This window comes from Achroia grisella, unplaced genomic scaffold (assembly GCF_030625045.1).
Source record: "Achroia grisella isolate CSIRO2021 unplaced genomic scaffold, CSIRO_AGI_Agris_v1 utg1847, whole genome shotgun sequence".
Classification (NCBI taxonomy): domain Eukaryota; kingdom Metazoa; phylum Arthropoda; class Insecta; order Lepidoptera; family Pyralidae; genus Achroia; species Achroia grisella.
This window is the reverse complement of record NW_026712687.1, coordinates 1442361-1464751: the sequence shown is the minus strand read 5'-3', so window position 1 is coordinate 1464751 and position 22391 is coordinate 1442361. Positions and strand designations below refer to the sequence as shown.

The 22391-nt window shown below is 31.5% G+C and overlaps 2 protein-coding genes across 2 annotated transcripts; both read right to left on the bottom strand.

Moving 5' to 3' along the window:
• Positions 1–1186: 1186 nt before the first annotated feature.
• LOC131841554 (Golgi pH regulator) lies at positions 1187–7860 on the bottom strand. The gene is made up of 9 exons (XM_059189872.1): positions 7734–7860; positions 6786–6949; positions 6159–6265; positions 5825–5928; positions 5167–5288; positions 4126–4349; positions 3261–3442; positions 2522–2707; positions 1187–1916 (listed from the first exon to the last, which is right to left on the bottom strand). Exons 1-9 carry the CDS (start codon positions 7773–7775, stop codon positions 1656–1658), a joined length of 1392 nt encoding a protein of 463 aa, XP_059045855.1. The 5' UTR covers positions 7776–7860; the 3' UTR covers positions 1187–1655.
• A 409-nt stretch (positions 7861–8269) lies between these two features.
• Positions 8270–10878, bottom strand: LOC131841562 (zinc finger protein 782-like). Its single transcript, XM_059189881.1, has 2 exons — positions 10478–10878; positions 8270–9821 (listed from the first exon to the last, which is right to left on the bottom strand). Exons 1-2 carry the CDS (start codon positions 10655–10657, stop codon positions 8433–8435), a joined length of 1569 nt encoding a protein of 522 aa, XP_059045864.1. The 5' UTR covers positions 10658–10878; the 3' UTR covers positions 8270–8432.
• Positions 10879–22391: the final 11513 nt, after the last annotated feature.

Below are 22391 nucleotides of genomic sequence, written 5' to 3'. Positions count from 1 at the left end.
ACTTATCATAAGTGCCAGTAATTAAATCACATGGATTCTTCAATGAATTTCATTATTTAAGGGAAAATACTAATTTATAAATGTAGATATACCAAATAAAAGCTATTTTATCATTCAGAAGAATTAAATTTTTTATATCCTGAATTAAATTTCTATTAAATAAAGATTATTTCTATTTAAACCTTAAAAACATCTATTGCAATTATTGGCATAAGTAGACACATTTTCGACTAGCATTTTATTATATTTCTAAAATCATTCATTCATTTTATCCTTAAATATATATACCGATCATCAGTCTTTTGAAAAGCTAACAATCCTGAGGTGTCCTTTAAACGATCAATCGCTTTCGTAAGTTACAATAGTTTACATATCCTGGCTTGATAATAAACGCAAATTGATTGTAAAATCATAGAATATTATCATCATCATCATCATCATCATCATTGTCATCGTGTTGAATTTCAAATATCAACGTTTACAATAAGAAACAATTATTAAATAATAAACAGTTTGGTCGTTTAACGGGCACCTTACAATATATTTTGTCTCTAATTTATTTTTCATAACATTTTCTCTAATTTATGAAACTTAACTTTAAAATAATTTATTTATCATTACACTAGTGTTTTTGATTGTGCGTTTGATATTTTTTAAGTACCACTTTTATAATTTAAAAATCTATATATTTTGAAATTGCATCGAAATATTTATTGCACTGCATATATACAAACATACATATATCCCTTTTAGACCTGTATTGTTGAGTTACAACTTTAAACCCTTTTTCAAACTGCGAATTATTCTTTTTTATGCATAAAAATATAGCATGTTAGTGACTTTTCAAAAGCAGTCCATAAGATATCGTTGTAGCGATTTTAAAGGTTTAATTTTAGATTTTGATTTAGAAAACAGTGGTATATTAATTACACGTATGTCTAGGAGATTATTTGAACATAAATAATGAAACTATTATTAATAAAGAAAAAAAAATCTCAGGTTATATAAGCTAAATATATCACTATACTAAAGAAAAAAATAAAATAATCTCAGCATGTAAATATATAATAAATAAAAATATGACATACATAAATATATCACTAATAAAATATAGTGCTATTTTGTCAGTGCACCTTTTACTAAACACATTCAAATCTTAAAAATGTGATGAACAACGCAACTTATTCTTGTACCGAGTCTGCTTATGAAAAATGACTATTTTTAAATACTTATATTAAGTTTATTTGAATAAATAATATTTCGACGGCCTCGGTGGTCTAGCGGTTTAGCACACCGCTTTACTTTCGATGGTTGCGGGTTCGATTCCTCGCACGGTACAAACATTTGTATTCATGAGTATGATTATTTGTATTGGTCTGGGTGTTATATTATGTATGTATTTACAAAAAAATATATGTTTAAATATTTAAATCAGTTGTCTAGTATCCATAACACAAGCTCTGCGTACCGTGGTACTAGATGGTGCTGTGTTAATTGTTCTGAGGTTATTTATTTATTTATTCTATTGCGAGGTATACGTTGACAAAATTTTGTCGTAATCGAATGATCCCAAAATATGAACAGACAAACAAATATAGATTTATATATATATATGCATAGAATGACTCCAATTAACACAAATCACAGTCGAAACATCAACTGACAGACGGCTGCTTGTGTGCTAAATACAATGTGAATATACTAGTTAAGGCACTCACAAGGAATATCACGTCGAACCACCGGTGATAGAAGTTGAACTGCAGATCACCGAGCACTTGGGTGATGATGATGCGATACTCCGGCGGCATGTTCATGCGCATCAGCAGCACGGACGAGCAGAAGTACATACCCATGATCTGAGCGAGAATCAACACGATGATGTTCGATGATTTCGATGATGATATCTTGTTGAAGAACTGTAAATTAAATTAAGTAACATAGAGTAAAGAAAAGACATAAACAATATATTAAAGGATACATGTATCGTTACAATTAAGCGGCCCTATTGCTGAAAGCAAACTTTTCACCGACCTTAAGGTAGCCACTTGTATACGATATAGCGATACACGATCAAATTTATTTATCGCGTAAATTGTAAAGTAAATTGTATAGTTTTTTTTTATAGCATAGGGGAGAAACAATAGAAACTTCTAGCCGTGCACTTAGAATAAATACCTGCTGAAGTTTTCTCGAGTGACTACAGCATAGGGTTTTTCAAGAAGGTTATAGTAAGGTTTTTTAAGGGTCGGCAACGCGCACATCACACGCCTGGTCCATAGGATATGGTAACCGTTTACAGATAGTGCCGTATGCTTGTTTACTACCTACATAGTAAAAAAAACGAGCTTACGGCTCACCTGATGGTAAGTGATTATTGCCGCCCAGGAGCATCCATACACGAGAGGAATTACAAGAGCGTTGCCAACCATTTTAGAAGGAATAATCTCTTTAAAAATTAGGATATTGCTAAGAAAACGTCACGTGATTAATGAAGACTCTTACTAAGGTAAGAATTACTCGCCTTTGTAAGTGTGAGCAGCAGGCCCCTAATACTGGTGAGTACGATGCAACCAACGAGTATGAAGGAGACATGCTGCGACCAGAAACTGACGTCTATGTGCCAGCCCAGCCAGTTCACCACCAGCTCCAACCCTCGAGTGACAGGGTCCTTCTTCCCCACACGGTCAAACACTATATTAATTGTTGACTGGAACAATATTATATTAGATCAAAAATGGGTTTCTTCGCAGAATTTATGTATTATTCCGGAGTTAGCTTATTGAAGTAGACTTTGTACAAAGTCAGGGGTACCTTTCGAATCTATTTTAGCTAATAAGCAGTTGTGTAAGATAAACAAAGCTGCTAAGCAGTTTTGCGGTTTGTTATATAGGTTTACTTTCGTATAAAATTTGAGTGAAAATATATTTTTAAAAAAGTTTTTCGGTTGGTGAGATAGTTCAGTGGAATTACAAGGTGTAGGGCATGCATCCTTTGGGTATGACACCTTAGTCGCATGGAATGGCAACGCATGAGTAGTACCGCAGGCTTCACCGGATGACATGATGTTCTTAGGGCTCAGTTCTTAATTCATGTATACTTAAAACAGTATACCGTATATAAACATAATCATTATAAAGATAATACACTGGCGGAATTACATACGACATTATAAACTGTTTTAGTTTACAGAAAATCTTGATTGAATATATAATTGTTAGAAAATTATGCATAAAAAAAAAAATATTATTTACTATACTCACAATAAATATCTTCCATATGCAGTACAGGGAGAAAAAGTACCCCAGGAAGTTGAAGTACTTCCCCTGGAAGGTTTTGGACCACTCTATCTTCTCCCGCATTGTCCTGGCGTCGTACGCCTCCAGGAACAGTTGGCGACTCAACTCTTCCAACCCGGATATTTCTTGCCTGAGTTGGTTTATATCTGAAAAAGGTTTTTTTATGTATTACGAATAGTAAACTAGCTGGTGGCCCATCTGGTGGGAAGCTGTATCGGCCTCGTATATATAAACAACAACAGTTATCATTTGACACACGTATGCGTTGCCATAGCTGTATCTAGCGGTCTAGCACACCGCTTTACGTCCGATGGTCGCGGGTTCGATTCCTCGCACGGCACAAACATTTGTATTCATGAGTATGATTGTTTGTATCGGTCTGGGTGTTTTCTATGTATAATATGTAATTACGAAAAAATAAAATTTCTATATATTTGTATCAGTTATCTAGTACCCATAACACAAACTTTAGCTAGCTTCGTTTGGGTCTAGATGGCGCTGTGTGAATTGTCCGTAAATTATTATTATGTTAATACTAAATATAAGTATTAAAACCCATTATGTTATGCCTCATTAAGCATACAAAGTTAAAAAAAATCATTTACAAAAACATTTACGTATTTATGAATTTAGTAAGACAGAGGAAACTACACAGACTACTATCAGAAAATCTGCTACTAGTCTTTTTCTATTGTACAGATAGAGAACGGAATTTTCTTTTATCATATAGGACTTTGAGTTCTTAAAAAAATATTCGGATACGTGTGTAATACACCAATGCACAGAATCTGCGTATTACGACAACCAGATCTAGATAATTTATACTAACTTTCTGATCCACTTAGCGGATTGGCAATACTTCCAACACTGGACAAAATATTTGTCCAAAATCCTCTATTCTTCACGTTTGATTGGTCCAACATGTTATACTGCTGTCTACCACCCACACTGTTGGCTTCAGCTAGTGCTATCCTTTTCTTCTTCACCAAAATCATATCCATTGTTTGAAGCAATTTCTTCTCTACCGATAATACATCCGATTGAGTTACTGGTCTAGAAAAAAAAGTTTTATATAAATTGACTATAATAACAAATATAGTTTTGACCCACAACTTCATCTGAATGCATGTGATATTTACCAGGATAAAAGTAGCCTATGTTCTTCTACATTTTGGTTATGTTATAGAAAAGAGATAAAAATAACATTAAAGACACATTCACATTAAAAAAGTGTGTTCATTCATTATATTAACATTGCATTTCCTATACTCCTCACTTTTCCACGCATAACAAGTTAATTTGAAGAAAAGAGAGGACAACATAACTGTATAAACTGTACAACGAAACAATCTAGAATATCCATGGTCGCCGGAATCTCTTCCTATCACGTCGCTAGCTCTCGAAGAGATGAGATGACGAGAACTAACGACTGCTAGTTATAGGGAAATGAGAGGATTGTTCCTAATGGGACCTAGAGGCCCCATTACTAGCAATCCACCACACATAGTACTCTCTGAAAACTATCGTGATTAATTCCTAACGTATTCGTCATATTAGGCTGGCTGACCTAACTGAAATCATATCCTATTATCCACCATTGGAGTCCTACTTATGTATACCGTTTGTGCAGGTGAAGAAGACACCATTCTATATTTTTCTATCCTGCACTGGAGTACAACCAATGAATACCGTTAGACACACAGACAGACATTTACAAAAATAATTAATAATTATTAGTTTATTAAATATTAGTTATAGAGTAATAAATGAAATTTTATATATTATTTATTTAAAAAATAGCGATATACAATAATATATATTTATATATTAGATAAATAATATATTTAAAAATAAATTAATTTTAATGTACCTTATAAAAATAGCCATAGATGTGTATGGGTAGTTGACTGCACCAAAACCGGAAAGTAGAGCCATCACTGTCACTCCTATGACGCCTATTCGAGACACTCCCTGCTCAATTGAGAATATACCCTAAGGAAAAAGAAATTTTACAGTGTGAAATTTAGTAGAGTAACATCTAATAAAGTTAATATAATTATTTCGCTCAGCTTTCACAATACATATACACTAATGTGTCATAAAGATAGATAGCAAATGATAGCAATAGATAACAAAAAAAAGAACAGTTCCCAAGTATGGCACTAGCTCTGTAGTTAAGATAAGTTTAATAGAATTGAAAATATCTTTGTCTTTTAATAGTCCCTTTTTTTTCATCAGAAAAATCTTCTTACAGTTCCGTTGACTTAGAGACCGACAGGGACTGCCAGATTCTTACCGGCTAAAAACCTGATGCCGGAGCAAAGTGATTAACCCCGAGTCCCCCATTCACCTTCACCCTAGGGGTGTGCAGATTTAAAAGATAACCAGAGTCAGTTACTTGCACAGACAATTAACGACATATCAATGCCAAGACATGATGCTAATCATGTATTAAAATCAGTATTTAATGACCTGTTCTTATGTACAATTACTGTATTATTATTAATTAATGCAACATACTCACTCACCTGTTTGGGACTTAATATAGGAAAGGGATCACCAATCTTCCAGAAGAAATATAGGTATATAAACCACACAAACATTGTCAGTGGTCTTATTGCATTTTGCGATACTGAAAGAGATGTAAAATAATTAAATTATTTTTTTGTATACAGTTTGTATTTTATAAAATTATAATACAATAATGCACACATTCAGTACATTAAGTTTCTTGCATATTATTCTTGTAATGAGACAGCTTTCCCAATGAGTAATAGATTAAAAAAATTGTATGCCCAATGCAAAGGAATTTAATATTTGAATAAATTCAATATATTTCATGCTATTTAAAAAAAAACTTACCAAATCTTACATTACTTATACAAAAGTATGCTATATAGAATGGTATAAGAGCTATCACCATGAAAAGAAGTGAATACAATCCTAGGTTCCAATGGAAGTATCGTGAGCTGAAAAATAATTAATTTATAAATTATTTCTCCTATACATGTACTATAGGAACCTTTATCATCATGGAAACATCTTTAAGTAATGATGATGTCTAAGGAACTTCTAGAAATTGAACTGTTTTACATTACAAATCAATCCACATAACTTTGTTTATTGCAGAAAAAAAATGTTTATTATAATAATAATAATATATTTATTAATTTTTACACAATGTCATTAATTTATAGGCTGTAACATCTGTGCGAGGGACAGATGTTACGGTCAACGGACAATGGACAACATTATGACTCTGATTTTTTTTAATTAAGACAATTCAATTAATATTGAAGATATGACATTGAATTATTTTAATGTTCTCTGTGGTCTAGCTGTTTAGCATATTACCTTACTTCCAATGGTTATGAGTTTATTTTCTTACACTGTGCAAACATTTGTATTCATTAACATAATTGTTTGTATTGGTATTTTCTATATACTTAAGGTATATAATTACAAATGATTACATACATACGTACATACCTTGAATCCAAGTAGCCTATGATCTCGAATATAATTAGTTCAAACATGGTGCAGCTGAGTGCAAATGTTACTGAGAATATCAGCTGTACAAGGGTATGGTGGACTTCATAGTCACGGAACAGCTGTTTCACAAAGAATATCCAGCCACCCACAAAAAAGAATATCTAAAATTAAAAAAAAGATTGCTCAGTTACTTCAATTTCTTTCTTTTCTTTTTACAATAACAACCGATTGCCATATAAGAAAATAGAAGAAGAGGAACAGTTTTTACAAAGTCTACCTTGGATAATTTCTTACTACATTATGTACTTTGACACACTATGGTAGTTTTATTTAGCCATTGCATATTGCATTTTTTACATAATAACCATCCTACTCTTACAATGGAACCATTATTATCATCACACCAGATGCCTTGCAGAGTAGGCAGAGAATGATGAGTGCCATTGACTAGCCTTTTAATAAATTAGCTTCATTTATGTTCATAAAATCTCTCATACAAGTACTCAGGTTTAGGAGACATCAGAGAGATAGTCCATCCAGTGACAAACACAATCAATCTGATCAAGGTAGGTTAGCTTAAGCCTCACTCTATACCTAGGGTCGAATTAACCATATAGGAGCTTTTCATTGACCACTCTAGGCATCGCGAAGTACCTAGGCAGTTGCCAAATCTATCTAATGGGTAAACCGTACCTGTCTGTACCAGCATCCACTTTAGCATTGTATTCTATTACGTTAATCTTATACCCGATATCCTTTCCACATGCTCAAACCGACGTAACATGGTTTTTCACATTTTTCACATCGTCATCCACTACGAATTACTATAAATAAGTAACTAGCATTTTCAGACCCTAGAGGTCTTCCGGCAATACACTGGTAAGACTCAATACTCATTGGCTTTTGGGTTATTTTATTCTTTAATCATAAATAATATCTACTTACTTGAGATATAAGAATTATTGATGTGTCTTCCAGGAAAGTCATATTGCATTTTGAATTAAAAGATACCAAAATACAAATTTAATTTATATTATAAACTGAATAGAAAATAATATAAACATCTGGCAGTTTAAACACATTGATTGTAAACAACTGACAGATTGACAGACGGTGACCGGTGATAGTCCGTGACAGTGATTCTAACAGGCACAGCAAAGAAACACGTATATACAGCCTAGCTGAAATAAATTTACACGTTGTTATGTGCTATGGTCCTTTATTTTGCGAAATATTCTCATGTCCACATTTACTTTTATCTTTACAGGGTTAAAATGCTCAGTTGAAGTAATTATGTTCAGACACAATTGACAGAAATAATTTGGAATTCTATAAGCTATGAGAGCTTATTAGATTTTTTAATGATAATATTTGAGTAGTATAACATATTCTTGTTATTGATAATTTCCAAAGACAAATAATGTCTGTTCAAACTTAAGGTAGTTTTAAATAAAATAACAAAACCCTGTAAAAACCTTAGATTTTATTTCATTCGATTACATTGTGAATATATTATGAGATCAAGAATATATTATGAAATAGGTATATTTTTATTACATTTGATAATTTTATGCATAATATTTAATAAGTTATTAATTCTTACTTCACATCTATTACTATATATTAATGTACTGATCTACTGCATCATTTATTAATGTACTGATTTGATATTTCAAGATATATTTCTTCATCAGATGGCATGCGGCTATCAAAGTCGTTATCAAAAACTGCTGGAAGTAACTGGTGCGTCTGATATTCCTCTTGGGTCATCACAAATGACTTTACATCATCACCTAATTGATTTTTCTCCTTACTTAAGAGTAAACTTTGTTGTGTACTTTTTTCATTCTTGAAATGTGTCCGTCTATGCTTTTGCAAAAAATTCATAGAGTTAAATTTGCTATTGCATATATCACACTGAATTGTCGCGCCTCTATGATGTCTTTTGACATGCTCAGCTCGTCGAGAAGCAGATAAAAATCTGGAGTCACATTCTGAACACTCATACGGCTTCTCTCCAGTATGGATACGTGTATGATAGAGTAATGACTCCTTTGTGACGAAATTTCTATTGCATGTACTACAGTGAAAGTTCTTTTCCTGAGTGTGTTTCACTATATGAGCTTTAAGTCTGCTTTGCGCCCAAAATCTCTTCTTACACCATTTACATTCATGCACCTTATAGTTCCCATGTTCAAATTGTATATGAACACGTAATGAGACTTTCTGAGTGTATTTCTTATTACAATAATCACATGTAAACTTTGCTTCTGACGGAGATGCTCTAGTTTTTTTACTGCACACATCAAGTTCTATATGCTTCTTGAATGTATTTTTATTTTTATAAATTCTGCCACAGTGTTGACACACAAATCGCATATGATGACCCATTTCATGCATTCTTAGTGTATTCCGATTGTGGAAAGTCTTGCCACACTCACTGCATACAATAGTACAGTGACTTTCCTCTTTGTGAGCCTGTAAAAATGATAAAGACCCATATTTTCTTGGACACTCTGTGCATTTGAATACTTTTGGAGCATGCACTCTTATATAATGAGTACGTAATTTCAAAACTGTAGGATAAATTTTGAGACATTCTTTACATTTTATAGTTTGTTGATCATTTTTATCGTACAACATATCTGAAGTTGCTATTGGAACTGTATGTCTTAGTTTTTCTTTCTTTACTTCTTTCTTTATGCGCCGAGGGCAAAACATACCCATTATAAGTTTTTGTTTATTATTGATCAAGGACCGATATCTCCGCACAGCTGAACTTGCATTATACACAGGTCTTTTATTGTCATAATGTTGGTTACCAGTAAATGTTTCTGTGTTCACAGACACAAACAGTGTTTTGCAATTCAATTGTTCTTCAATAGTGTCATCAATATTTTGTTTGAGTGTGTTCAACACCTTACATAGTAACTCCGAATTCTCTTTACTTTGTACCATAAATGTGTAACTGTTAATTGCAGATTGTGTGCATTTGGTGCATAGGGTTTCAAATGTAGATACATAGTTCAATATCTGTAACAAAATTATGTAGAGGCATGTGAATTATATTTTTTTAATTGATGGTAATGTAATTGTGTTGTATGATAGTAGGTAACATGCTAAAAGACTGAGATGGCTAAATAGATAGTTCAGTTAAACCACCATAGTAAATTCAACAGCTTTTCTGAAATACTAAATTCCTAGCAAATAAGCTTCTATATGGAGCCTGGATCTAGTCTCAATTACTAACAGTCTGTAGGTGACTCCTACACAATCACATATTTAAATAGTTTAAGACAAAATATTAAATAATTTTGCAATTTAAAATTACTTATACAATTATCTATTTAATATTTTATTATTATCCAACAAGCCATCCCTCCCCACTGCAGGGAGCAGCCCCTGCTATTAACTATACTTTGTTTAAATATATAAATTGCATTCTACTAATATAAAATCTCAAACATAAAACTAAAACCATACTGATATTATATATATTCTAGTGTTTCGTTATATTCTTTTAAATAAAGAAAATTATTTGATAGTAATACTTATTTATTTTATAATAGTTCTAAAAGTTACTAGTGACGCTCAGGTACATTGAGACGTAATATTTGTGTAACAATACAATTTAGAGTCTAATATGGAATTATGTAGCTTAAGGAAGTTATACTATAGAATTCACTTACTTCTTTTCCTACAACAGTAGATAATACATCGGACATTGAAAAGCTGTTTTGGGTTTGATTCACATTAACTACAACTTCATTGGTAGGCGAAAAGGCCGTACCATTTATTGTCTCAAAGCAAAGGCAACAAAAGTCGCTGCTCCTTGATAGTATTTTTCTTATTGCATTGTTTAACGTCATATTAACTGTAAATTAAATGGTATAAATCATGAAAAACACATTAATTAAAGCGATATCTGATATAAATAAAACTTGGGAAATATCTTTATCACTTTATGGCCCTCGGCCTTACTTAAAATAATTTATATTATATAGAGGGAAAAAAAATAGTAAACTAAAAAATATCTGTATATCCAAGCCAAAAAAAAACTAAAACAAGAATGAAAAAATTTATTCAAAAAAGAAATGTTTAGGATTAGATTCTACCTTTATTTGCAGACTTTTGACTGTACTTATTGAAAACCGACTTGTCAGTCAGTTGTCAAACCAAGTATTTTAAAATAAAGTTGCTAGATCTGTATAACGAATTTGTAGATTTTTTAGTTTTAGATAGCATAAAAGTATTTTAAAGACAACAAAGTAAAAGGATGTTTCCTTTTACTTTACTAAACTAAACATACAAATATGCAAAGAAACACGGGGTAAGTAGATTCTACTTAGGCATTTTTTAATAATTTCTTTTGAAAAATTAAAATACCTACATAATGTTTTTCGAACAATTGGCTGTCGACTACAGCATTTACAGAGACATCGGATGTAAAATGGGGCGAATGTAGAGGTTACTCCAATTCGCGGAAGGACATACAGCGCCGCTCTAAACAAAATCATGATATTGATCTCTGTTGGAATGAGACAGAAGATCGATTTAACATCATACATTCGTACTATCTTAATTTCTAAACCAATTTAACCCTTAAATAAATGTCCAATATGCATTTAAATGACAACACCTATTAGCTTGACTGACAGATAGTTTGACAGTCACACGTGACAGACGAAGATTCAATGTAGTATTTGTGACAGGGTTCCCAACATAGGGACTTATACGCTTATCTATGGAAAAATTATTACAATAGGATTCCAGATAAATTTTTAACATGCAGATTTTTTTTTATTTAGTACAAATTATATTTTTTAACTTTTATATTATAATATTAGAGTATCTCTATAAAGATTATAAGTACAGCCGTTTCATATCTAATTAAAATTCATATATATTTATATTATTAGTGGTTCAAATTATCTATTAAAATTGTGTAAATTTATGAAAGTTTAATAATAGAGTCAATAAAATGACGTTTGTCATCAATAAATTTTAAATATATTATTGCTGATGATGAATGCATGGCAATCTTATGAAACAGATTAAAACACCAAAGCGTGAAAATAAAGTTTGTAGGTGTTAATTGTTATAACAAAATACAATAAATTTTCTTTTGTTCTTATAATGTTTTTTTTATTAGTTAAATCACATTATTTTACAGGTTATTTACATGTGCTCAATTTAAGGCTAAAATTTGGAAATATTTTTAAAGCTGGAAACCTTGCAGTGCGAAACTGAAACGAGTATTAATGATATTTTCTGAATTGTGAAATTTGCAATATTTAAATCTAAAGACGTAACAAGTTTTCTTTTTGTTACTGGCCTACTTAAAGTTTTATAGTTCACAGAGAACAAAGAATTTGTGTTAATGTTAATTAATAATAAGAAAATATTGAGTGCTGAATAAAAAGCCAAGAAATCGCTACAAGGTAAGTAAAAATATTACGTTAAACATCGAATAAGTAAATAATTCGTTTTAAAAATAAATTTACATAGTTTTTAATAAATTAAACCTTATGAATTACAATTAGCTGAAACGACTTATTGCGTTTAACATGTGAATTATCTACTCGGCTGTTTTACACACACACATTTATTCTTTGGCCTCATTAATTACTACTATTAAAATATTCGTGACTTATTATTTAACATTATAATCTGTAAACATGAATCAACCAATAGCAATCTGTATAGATTAATTAATATGTTATTTTCTACATTTTCTACTAGAGTATAAAATGGGTTTTCTTTTTTTTAAATATTTTTTATACATGTGCACTCGTTTGTGCTACAGAAACACGCTGGCAGGACAACAGTCAGATAATTCAAGCCCATTGTGGCATAATCAACAGATATGAACTATGATCTATTCCAAGTATGTAGTATGGAATATGGTAGAATTCTAGAACTGGTAGATGGTAGAATTCATCTCAAATACTAACAATCCTTTATATATAAATATGAAAATGTGGTACTACTTTTAAAGATATTCTTGTGCCTGTTCTGTCATCCTTAGCTGGTGCTTCACCAGCACACAATGTTCTTTATTGTTTATTGTAAACACAGTAAAAATATGCAGTAGTATGATAAATGTAAAGTACAAGGATGAGTTTATAAAAAGAGATTTCTTTCAGCTAATCTAGAAAATTTTATAAGATAATGTTAGCATATCATTCAAATGGAATAGCTGTTGTAGAAATATGTAGTAAAACTATTTATAAAGGGTACTATTTATAAATATTTTAATATTGACATACATATAATTATGTTTTATAATTTTAATTAGAGAATACAAAGAAATAAACTTTGAATATATTAATATCAAAATAGTTTCTCAACAATGGCTCACCAGATTGCTACAAATTGACATGTAAAGTTATAATTAATGGCCAAATTTGTATTTATAACCTTATGGCTGCAAGTTAGAGTAATAAACCACTCGGTGTAGTGACCACTACCACGACACTACCAATAAGTGAAGAAACTTAGAATTAATTTGTGTAAGTTTATTATGTAGTGATAAGGAGATTAAATTTTAATCTCCCCAACAGTTCCAGTACTGTTATATTAAAATTTAATCACTTGCAGACTGTGTTATTGTAATTGAGTTTTAACTTTGAACAAATTAAGAAGTTGATTAGGTAGGTATTACTTTACTAGTAAATTATTGAAAATCTGTATACTGTATATATAAAATCTATCAATTAAAAATAAAATTGATAAATAATCTGAAATAAAAAATGAATTATTATTTTATAAAATATAGTAGGTAAGCCAATATATAGTTTATATTTTTTTAAAGGTAAATTAGTATCCTGCCCAAGTTTAGCATTAATATTAAATTTTTAATGAATGTACCTTTCTCAACAATATATATGTTGCATGAAAACAGAAAATCCAAGTAGTTTTTGGCATTATCATGAAGATATGTACATACAGATGTGGCCGGGGATTTTGTTTTAAAATATGTATAGCTAATTGGAACTCTAATTATCTTTAATTGTGTAACTCTTATATTATATATATATTAGACATAAATCTATAAGCAGTTTGGCGTGCTTTTGAGCTAAGAAGAAACTTAGCTCATTATTTTCAAATGAGCTTGTACATAATTATAGTAATACATTCATTAATTTCATTTAATTAGGGAGAATAAAGACCTCAAGCATATGTATAATGCATTTTTATTGAAAGAAAATATTCTAATCAGTGATCTGAAACCAAATTCTAAATAATTGATGCTTACCTGATAGGTAGAGGTAGCTCTTGTCTCATACATACAAGATCAGCATCACAGATATCACGTTATCATGCGACACCAGGGGTACCGTTCATGCATTGCTATTCCGAAAGACCAGTGTCATAGCTCCGTGGGAACCTGATAGGTAGAGGTAGCTCTTGTCTCATACATACAAGATCAGCATCACAGATATCACGTTATCATGCGACGCCACGAGTACCGTTCATGCATTGCTATTCCGAAAGACCAGTATCATGGCTCTATAGGAACGACGATCTACTAATATTATCAAAATATATGTTGCACATTTGTTGCGATGTTTATTTTTATAACAATATAAATGTAAGTTTATTACATTGTAATTTATGTGACACACCGTCATGCAATTTTGTTTCTGTTTAATGTCGTCATCTTGCATATAGTATAATCGTAAACATGGCGCATCTGTACAATACATATGTATGTGTATTTAAAAATACTTTTTAATCGTTTTACCAAAGCCAGTCGAAGTGAAAATTATTATAGCATATAAGATAGTTTTGGCCACTCATGCATCTCATTTTTACTCGTTTTACCAAAGTCAGTCAAAGTGAAAAAATCCGTGATCCGTAAAAGGCTTAATGTGAAGACAAATTCAAGACAAGTCCACATAAATAAATGTCAGTTGTTTATAATATTAAAGTTAGACTTGTTTATATTATGGGCGCACAAAGAGCGAGCCAAAAATGTCTTGAATGCAATGACTTGTTGAATGATCTATTCTAATATATGAACGTACTTCATTGTTTCTATCTCTGTCTATTTTTGTTATGGATGATAATGATAATGAAATGATGCATCCGCCTGCGTTAATGGAATACCTTGGCGGGGCACCAGTGCAGGATAACAAGATGAGCGGTCAGGTCAGTTAGCCCATCGTGGTAAATTCACCATGAATTTATCACGATGTTTTCCAGGACCACCACGTGGAGTTCAACCTGACATGGTACATTGATAGCAATGGGGTTATTAGTCCACATTACTAACAATGCTCTTCCCCAAAACAAAAATATTACAAAAAATAAATAAAAATATACAGATAGGGTAAAATTATAAACTGGTGATTGTGCCTGGTTGTCCCTGGTGCAAAATTATAAACGTAAACAAAATGCAACAAAATATAAACAGAACAAAAAAAATATACAATATACGTATATATACTTAAGAGATACAATAATATATAACATAGATATATACCAAATAGTCTGACAGTCAGTCAGTCTGTATACTGAATTGGACGGTAGAGAAAAAATATTAATTATAAAAAACTTAACGTTCTACACGCACAACGAAGGCTTATTGCGGAAAATGCAGTCCAACTTACATTTACATTTACAACTTGACGTTCATAAGCGGTTAAAATACTCTACACGAATTAATGATTTTTAAATTTTAATTTATTTGAATTCACTAAAAAATTATGGTTCCACTACCAAAGAATGCAGCACGTCTCACTTCAGTCGCATTTCTGTCGTCAAACAAAGCAGTTGAAAGGTAGATGTGATTGTCAGATTACAGGGTACAAAGTCAGGATGCTTTAGGCCTTAAGGCCGTCCTTAAATCTGAGGGCACTTCTAAGGGTTCGAACGTCGGCTCGGGCCGTCGACATTTCTATATAATAGGCTCCTTCTGGTGAGCGTGATATTATAAAGCTGCGTTTAAAATGTAAAATGGAGGTAAATGTGACATATGGAATAGATATAATTTGGCATACGATAATTAATTACGAGTGTAAATGCTTATTGATATGTGGGAGTAGTTTTATATACTTATTATAATGTATTGTTACATTTACGTAAGTTGATATAATTCAGGACATTTTTTATTAATTAAAATTGACTTCTTATGATTATTATCTTTATATTTTTGATATATAAAAATATTTAATTAAAGAAACATTATTTAAAATATAATTGAGTACCGTTATTTCGTTACTTTATCTGTTATTAATATACTTAACAATTAAGTATTTTATTATTGTTTTGTCCATTATTATTGTTTTATCGGTATTCTAAGTATTGTGGGTTTAGCCGAAATTCCTAGTAATTGTGAAATTAATCTTTCTTTAGGTTTATTACGGTGATTGTTATGATTATAGCCGTATATATATTTCAGTTGCATTTGAAAACAATTGATAAATAAATATCTTTGTAGTAAATACGTAAACAACTGATTAAATTGATCGGAGACTTTGTCATTAAAGGTGTGGCCGGGGAAGTGTGTAGGAAACACATCTGCTACTAATACTGATTAGGTATTTTATGTGTTCACTAGCCGAAAATCGTGGTTTTGCTCCCGATATAATTTAACCTTCAAAGGAATACTGTTATTTTTTTTATTGGGGGTTTGAGCAAATGTTTAGTGCTTGGACCTGTAGCACTGCGACCTACATAGATCTATTGTGCTCGCCCTGTGAAAACTTTCCAAAGGAGATGTTACGTTTATACATGAGTGGGCTAAAACCACATAGGATGTGTAGTGGCGTTTCCTCTTCAGTTTGGCAAAATCTGTAGATATTCGTTGTATATAGACCTAAGTTTGCCATAAAAACAGAGTATGCAGTTAGTACATAGCAGTCCATTAAAGTTATTTAAGTGGTTAACTATAGATCAATTATATGGTGTATAGATAGACTTAACCTTGACGGCCTTGGTGGTAATAGCACATCGCATTATTTCCGATGGCCGCGGGTTCGATTTATTGAACTGTGCAAATATTTGCATTCAGGGGGAAAGGCGATTGTTAGTGATGTACCATATCAGGTTGACCTCCACGCGGTTCCCCCTGTAAAACTATCGTGATAAATTCCTTGTGAACTAACAATGCGCTAACTGACCTGACCTCATGTTCATCCTATCATCCTCCACTAGTGCCCCTCCAGCGTAAACTGATAGCGCAGGCGGGAGGGAGAACCATACCGTTATCAACCATTAAAAAAAAGAGTTGTTTGTATGGATCTAGTATTTTCTATGTTTATTATGTATTTACAAAAAAAGGGATAACAGTTATCTACTATGCTTACCACAAGTTGTTCCTAGCTTGGTACTAGATGGCGCTGTGTAAAATGTCCAGGGTTGTTGTTGCCTGTTGCTTTGATTGTAACAACCAATTCAAATGACTTTGCTATTAATATTTATCAATTCGTTTAGATATAAAGTATAAAGAAAAGAACAGACATAAATAAATGAACGTTCTAAAGATTTTTTAGTAGATGTGATTATACTTTAGATTAGTATTATCTAATCTAACCAAACTTTGAGTCGGCGGTTTTTTTGTATCCGTTAAGTATAATTCAAAGGTTAGATTTATTGATTAATTATTGTCTGGAATTCTGTGGAAATTACTACATTAGTTTCTGAAATATCTTAGACTAAGTGAACTGGCCACTTTGTATATCATATTTGATTGGAATAAAATAAATAATAAATTTTAAGTGAAAATCGCACCCAAATAGTTTAAGCCGTTTATGAGATTAGCGCGCACAAACACACAGACAAACAGACAAAAATTGATTTTGCATAGCCTAATATTATGAAATAAATTTATTATAAAATGATTTTATGTATCGAATTACACAATAAGCAGCCACACAAACTAGAAGGATTTTTATAAACATGGATATCATGTAGGTATTCAATGACATCGCAATATTGATGTGGCGTCTGATCACCAAATTCTTTTTTTTTTATCTAAGATTATAAATAATAATAATATAATAAATATAATTAAAAAACAAAAAAAAATACATAAGGTGATGGTCGATCGCCAACTATCCATGTTAATAATATCGCCAATAAATGTCCAGATTATTAACATTGAATACTTGATAACAATGTTAAAACATTGATGTTTTTTAAACATTCCTAACTAGTAGTTCGTACAACGGTTTATTGCTACATTATGTATTTATTATCGTTAACATAATTCATTTAATCCATTTTATACCTGATCCGATATCGATCGTAAATAACTAGATACGTTACGTTTATGTATTAAGTCACAATTGATAAATGCAGATACTCAGCCTACATGGTTTAGTGGTATAATACTGCAATTTCGGATTCGAACCCAAACACCACGAATAAATTTTGATAGTGCTCCTAGAAGGCCATGCTCTTTGAAGAAGATTTTTCTAAAAAAATAACTACATCTTATTTTAAATAAATAATTGGCCTTAAATGGATCATCCTCGACCTCCACGCAATCCCTCTAGAAATCATTGAAGTTAATTTCTAATGAATTCACTACGATGGGCCACCTGACCTTACTATGTAGTCTCTGGTCATACGTAGGACGATGCTCTGGATGGGCATCATCCTGCCTATACCGTTGGAGCAGCCAGGTACTACATACACCATCTCATTATAAAAAAAAAATTAGGCCTCAGTTGGCCCGGTTGGCATCAGTCTAATCAAAATTTCGTTACCCCCGAAATGAATACGATGCTACAATAGTAAGGCTTCTAACCAATTTGGATATGTTGTTTACTGAATAATTTGGTGGGCTGATTCCCGTAATCAAAAGGGCATAGACAAGTAGCAAATCACAGACAAATGGATATAGGCGACACAATATCTCAAATTTTATGAAAATTAAGCATAGTCTAGGATCAGATGACCTATTTAAAAATGAACCTTAGTAAGTTTGTTGTAAGACAGGGAATTATACGTGTAAATTATAAGTAGAAAATTCTTTATTCAAATTAACTTAAATTTAAGCACTTAACTTTTTCAGAATAGAATAAAAAAATCTTAAATTTTAGCACTTTTGAATGGTCATATAGTTTTTTATCTTATACTTATCTACTGCTCATTCCGAAAGCTGTCTCTTCACAAAAAGAACCACCAAAAATTTGTACGTTTCTCTTTTAAATATGCTTAGATAAGCTGTGTTTTATTTTTATCCTACTGTTAGTAATAAAAAGTTATTTCATGGAACTATTTGCGACAGGAAACATCATTCAATTTATAGGACAATGTGGTCATTATAATTATACAAACATTAACTAAAGAATAATAATTAATTTGTTGGTAATATTTTTTTATTACCTTATTACCTTATGTATCAATACATATATATTTTGTATTAAATTACCTAAATAAAAATATCAATAATCTTTATTAAAATAAACTTAATACACGCACTTTTGAATATATATGTGAATATGGTGATATAAATGTATATTATATATCCTCCGGAATGGCAACACATGGGTAGTGTTATTCTTGTAGGCGATGGTTATCTATTACTACTTATCAGGGGGTCGTCATGCGTCAGTTTGTTTACCATTTCAATAACCTGCATTAAAAAACAAAAATAAAAATATTAAATAGGATCGGCACCCGAGAGTACTATTCCCAAACTATTTTCCCTTGTGTGGTATTTAGGTTGAAAAACTCCATCCTTCTAAAATATGTGCAATGAGTTACTGATACCCTGAATATTTTTTTTGTAATACATTAAAATACATACTTGCGTGTTGTTATTTTAAATAAATATTGTTCATATATTTAGGATTTTGTATGAATACAAACTACCAAATAGCAAGATTGACAGAAGTAAATGTATAATAGTTACTTGTATAACAAAAAATCAGTCATAGTTATCAGAACAGACTAGCCCCCACAAGTCTATTTATTTATTTATAAGTTTATATTTAAGTATATCTATCAATTGATCAGTATAAGCTCTGCTAAGTTTAGTACTAGATGGCGCTGTGTAAATTGGTAGTGGTTGCTTAGGTTAATTTATTAATGATCTCGCTTCAGCTAGTAAATAATGAGTCAATTTGTCACGCAAGACGCATCACGCAACGTGCCATCCCATTCAATACTACATACATCTATTTATATCCTCATTTAACCTTTTATACAATAACTATGACTGATTTTAGCCAAACATCAGGTGATTAGTATTATCATATTCGTTGGCCGTTCTTGTTAGTGTAGTTTGTGAATGTATTAAAAGTGCATTATGAAGAATTTCAAATTATTATGGAGGAAGCTGTTTGAGGCTATACATAAAATAGGTAATATATTATTAAAACATATATATATGTTTTTCATAACCCTGTACAATTCATAAAACCATGCTAAACAGAGCATATGTTATATATACGTATATACAATTTTGTAAATATATACATAATATACATAGAAAACACCCAGATCAATTTATTAAACTGTACCTATATATGTTTTTAATACAGTCGTACTCGTGAACGACATACGTGCTTGTATGAACTGGTCTGCACTTCGACTAATTCACTATCATATAGTTCTCAACCAGTTGGTTGTATATTTAATATTTTCTCTATTTGAGTATTTAATTGAATTCGTGCTAGTTCAAAGTTTGTATTCACACACATCAACTTAAAAATGTAACAACAAAATTATTTTAAAGAGCAACACGCACGTTTCTTGGTCATTCTTTTTGTGATGAGACAACTTTCCGAATGAGCGGTAGAAAGAAAAAAATGTTATGAATATTCAAAAGTGCTTCAATGTAAGTTTATTTTCTATTCTATTCTAATACCTCTGGACAGTTCACATAACCTATGATAAGCAGAGCATGTGTTATGGGCACTAGACAACTGTTATACTTATATACTTTTTTTTAGTAAATACATACTTAAGAAAATACCCAGACTAATGCAAACAATTATACTCATGAACACAAATCTTTAACGGTGCGAGGAATCGGACTCGTGACCATCAGAAGTAAAGCGATGTGCGACCATCAAGGCCGTCAGAAATGCTCGCCATTTAAAAATTTTTAAGATTAAATTCTTTCTTGTCCAAGCTTTTTCGGTTTGAAAGGGGAGATATGGCAGTAAAATTACAGTGTGCGTAGATATGACATCTGAGTCTTCCAATATGGCAAAACATGAGGGCTACCACGTGAGCCGTCACACGATTTCGTGATATCTGAGGTACTGCTCATTTATATAAAATTGTTGACACTTCATCTTGTTTGACAGTTACATAAAAATATATTTCTTTAATATTTATATATTTTGATACAACCCTATATCCGGATATACGCAGTCTTAGTGCAAATGCATACATTGTCTCATCTCGACCTTCGACCTTTATTGCGCCATCCGTGCATGGATACTAGGGGACCTTCGCGTTATAATACTTTGTCTTAACCAGAGACTACATTTTAGAATATATTGTCTCTGTCTTAACGCATATTACTTATAACTAGCTACTCGCCCCGGCTGCGCACGGTACATGTATTATACATATTAAACCTTTCTTTTGAGTCACTATCTGTTGCTAAAAACTGCATTAAAATCTGTTGCGTAGTTTAGAAGAACAAATTGTTGATGATCGACAGAATGGATAAACTTAAAAATAGTTACTTAAATTAAAAATCTTTCACAAATAGTAAGCTATGTTAGGAATACATAAGAAAACAGTTTTTGTGTAGTATGTACAGTGTAAGATATTTTTTCCATTCAATTCATTATTCATTCAACTTAATTTAGCTATTATAAACTCTAAACCGTGTTTAGGTTTAGGTTCACATTTTTTAAGGTTAATCTTATAAAAGCAAATCCAGTCAAATTTTATTATTTGTAACTGTATATAAATATTATATGCGTCACTATCTCATATGTCATGCAATTCTAAACTATACTTGTCCTCAACGATAGATATAAAAGCTTCCAATATCCAACTTATTTATAGTATGTCCCAATCATATGGTGGGGGCGAGCACGGTTTTACTATCGAAATATTATCAATGAATGATTATGGTGATGACGTAAAATACGGTCGTCGCGATGGACATTGACGCGAACGAAAGTACATATATACATGTTTAATTGGGATGTTGGTATAGGTCAAAATTCAATAGTACCAACCTAAAAAAATAATCATCATGTATAGGAGTAACATGAGAGCAATAGTACCAACCTGAGGGGGAAGGGGATTGTTAGTAATGGGGTCTAGTGTCCCCATTGCTAGTAATATACCATGTTAGGTCAACTTCCCCGCGGTTCCCCTTGTCATTTAAATTATCGTGGTTAATTCCTGGTTATTTAATCACTATGGACAAACTGACCTGACCTCATTCTCATCTTTTCATCCTCCACTGATGTCCCGCCTGCCTAAACCGTCAGCGCAGACGGCTGACCTTTCCATTATCATTCATTAAAAAAAAAACCAACCTATAAAAAATCTAAAAAATCATGTATTATATGAGTAACACGAGAGTTTATTAAAATATTATCCTTTATAGGATATAGTGTTATAGTTTTCGAAGTAAAAATATTCATATGTCATTTATAATATTACATTAACATC

Bases quoted from the DNA above. Each gene is read 5' to 3' on its own strand.
- LOC131841554 (XM_059189872.1), bottom strand. From the start codon at position 7,775: ATGACTTTCCTGGAAGACACATCAATAATTCTTATATCTCAA. The intron at 6,266-6,785 runs GTATGTACGTAT...ATTATTTTTCAG, and splicing joins ATAGGCTACTTGGATTCAAG to CTCACGATACTTCCATTGGA. The intron at 2,708-3,260 runs GTGAGTATAGTA...ATATTGTTCCAG, and splicing joins GCATATGGAAGATATTTATT to TCAACAATTAATATAGTGTT.
- LOC131841562 (XM_059189881.1), bottom strand. From the start codon at position 10,657: ATGACGTTAAACAATGCAATAAGAAAAATACTATCAAGGAGCAGCGAC. The intron at 9,822-10,477 runs GTAAGTGAATTC...ATTTTGTTACAG, and splicing joins CTACTGTTGTAGGAAAAGAA to ATATTGAACTATGTATCTAC.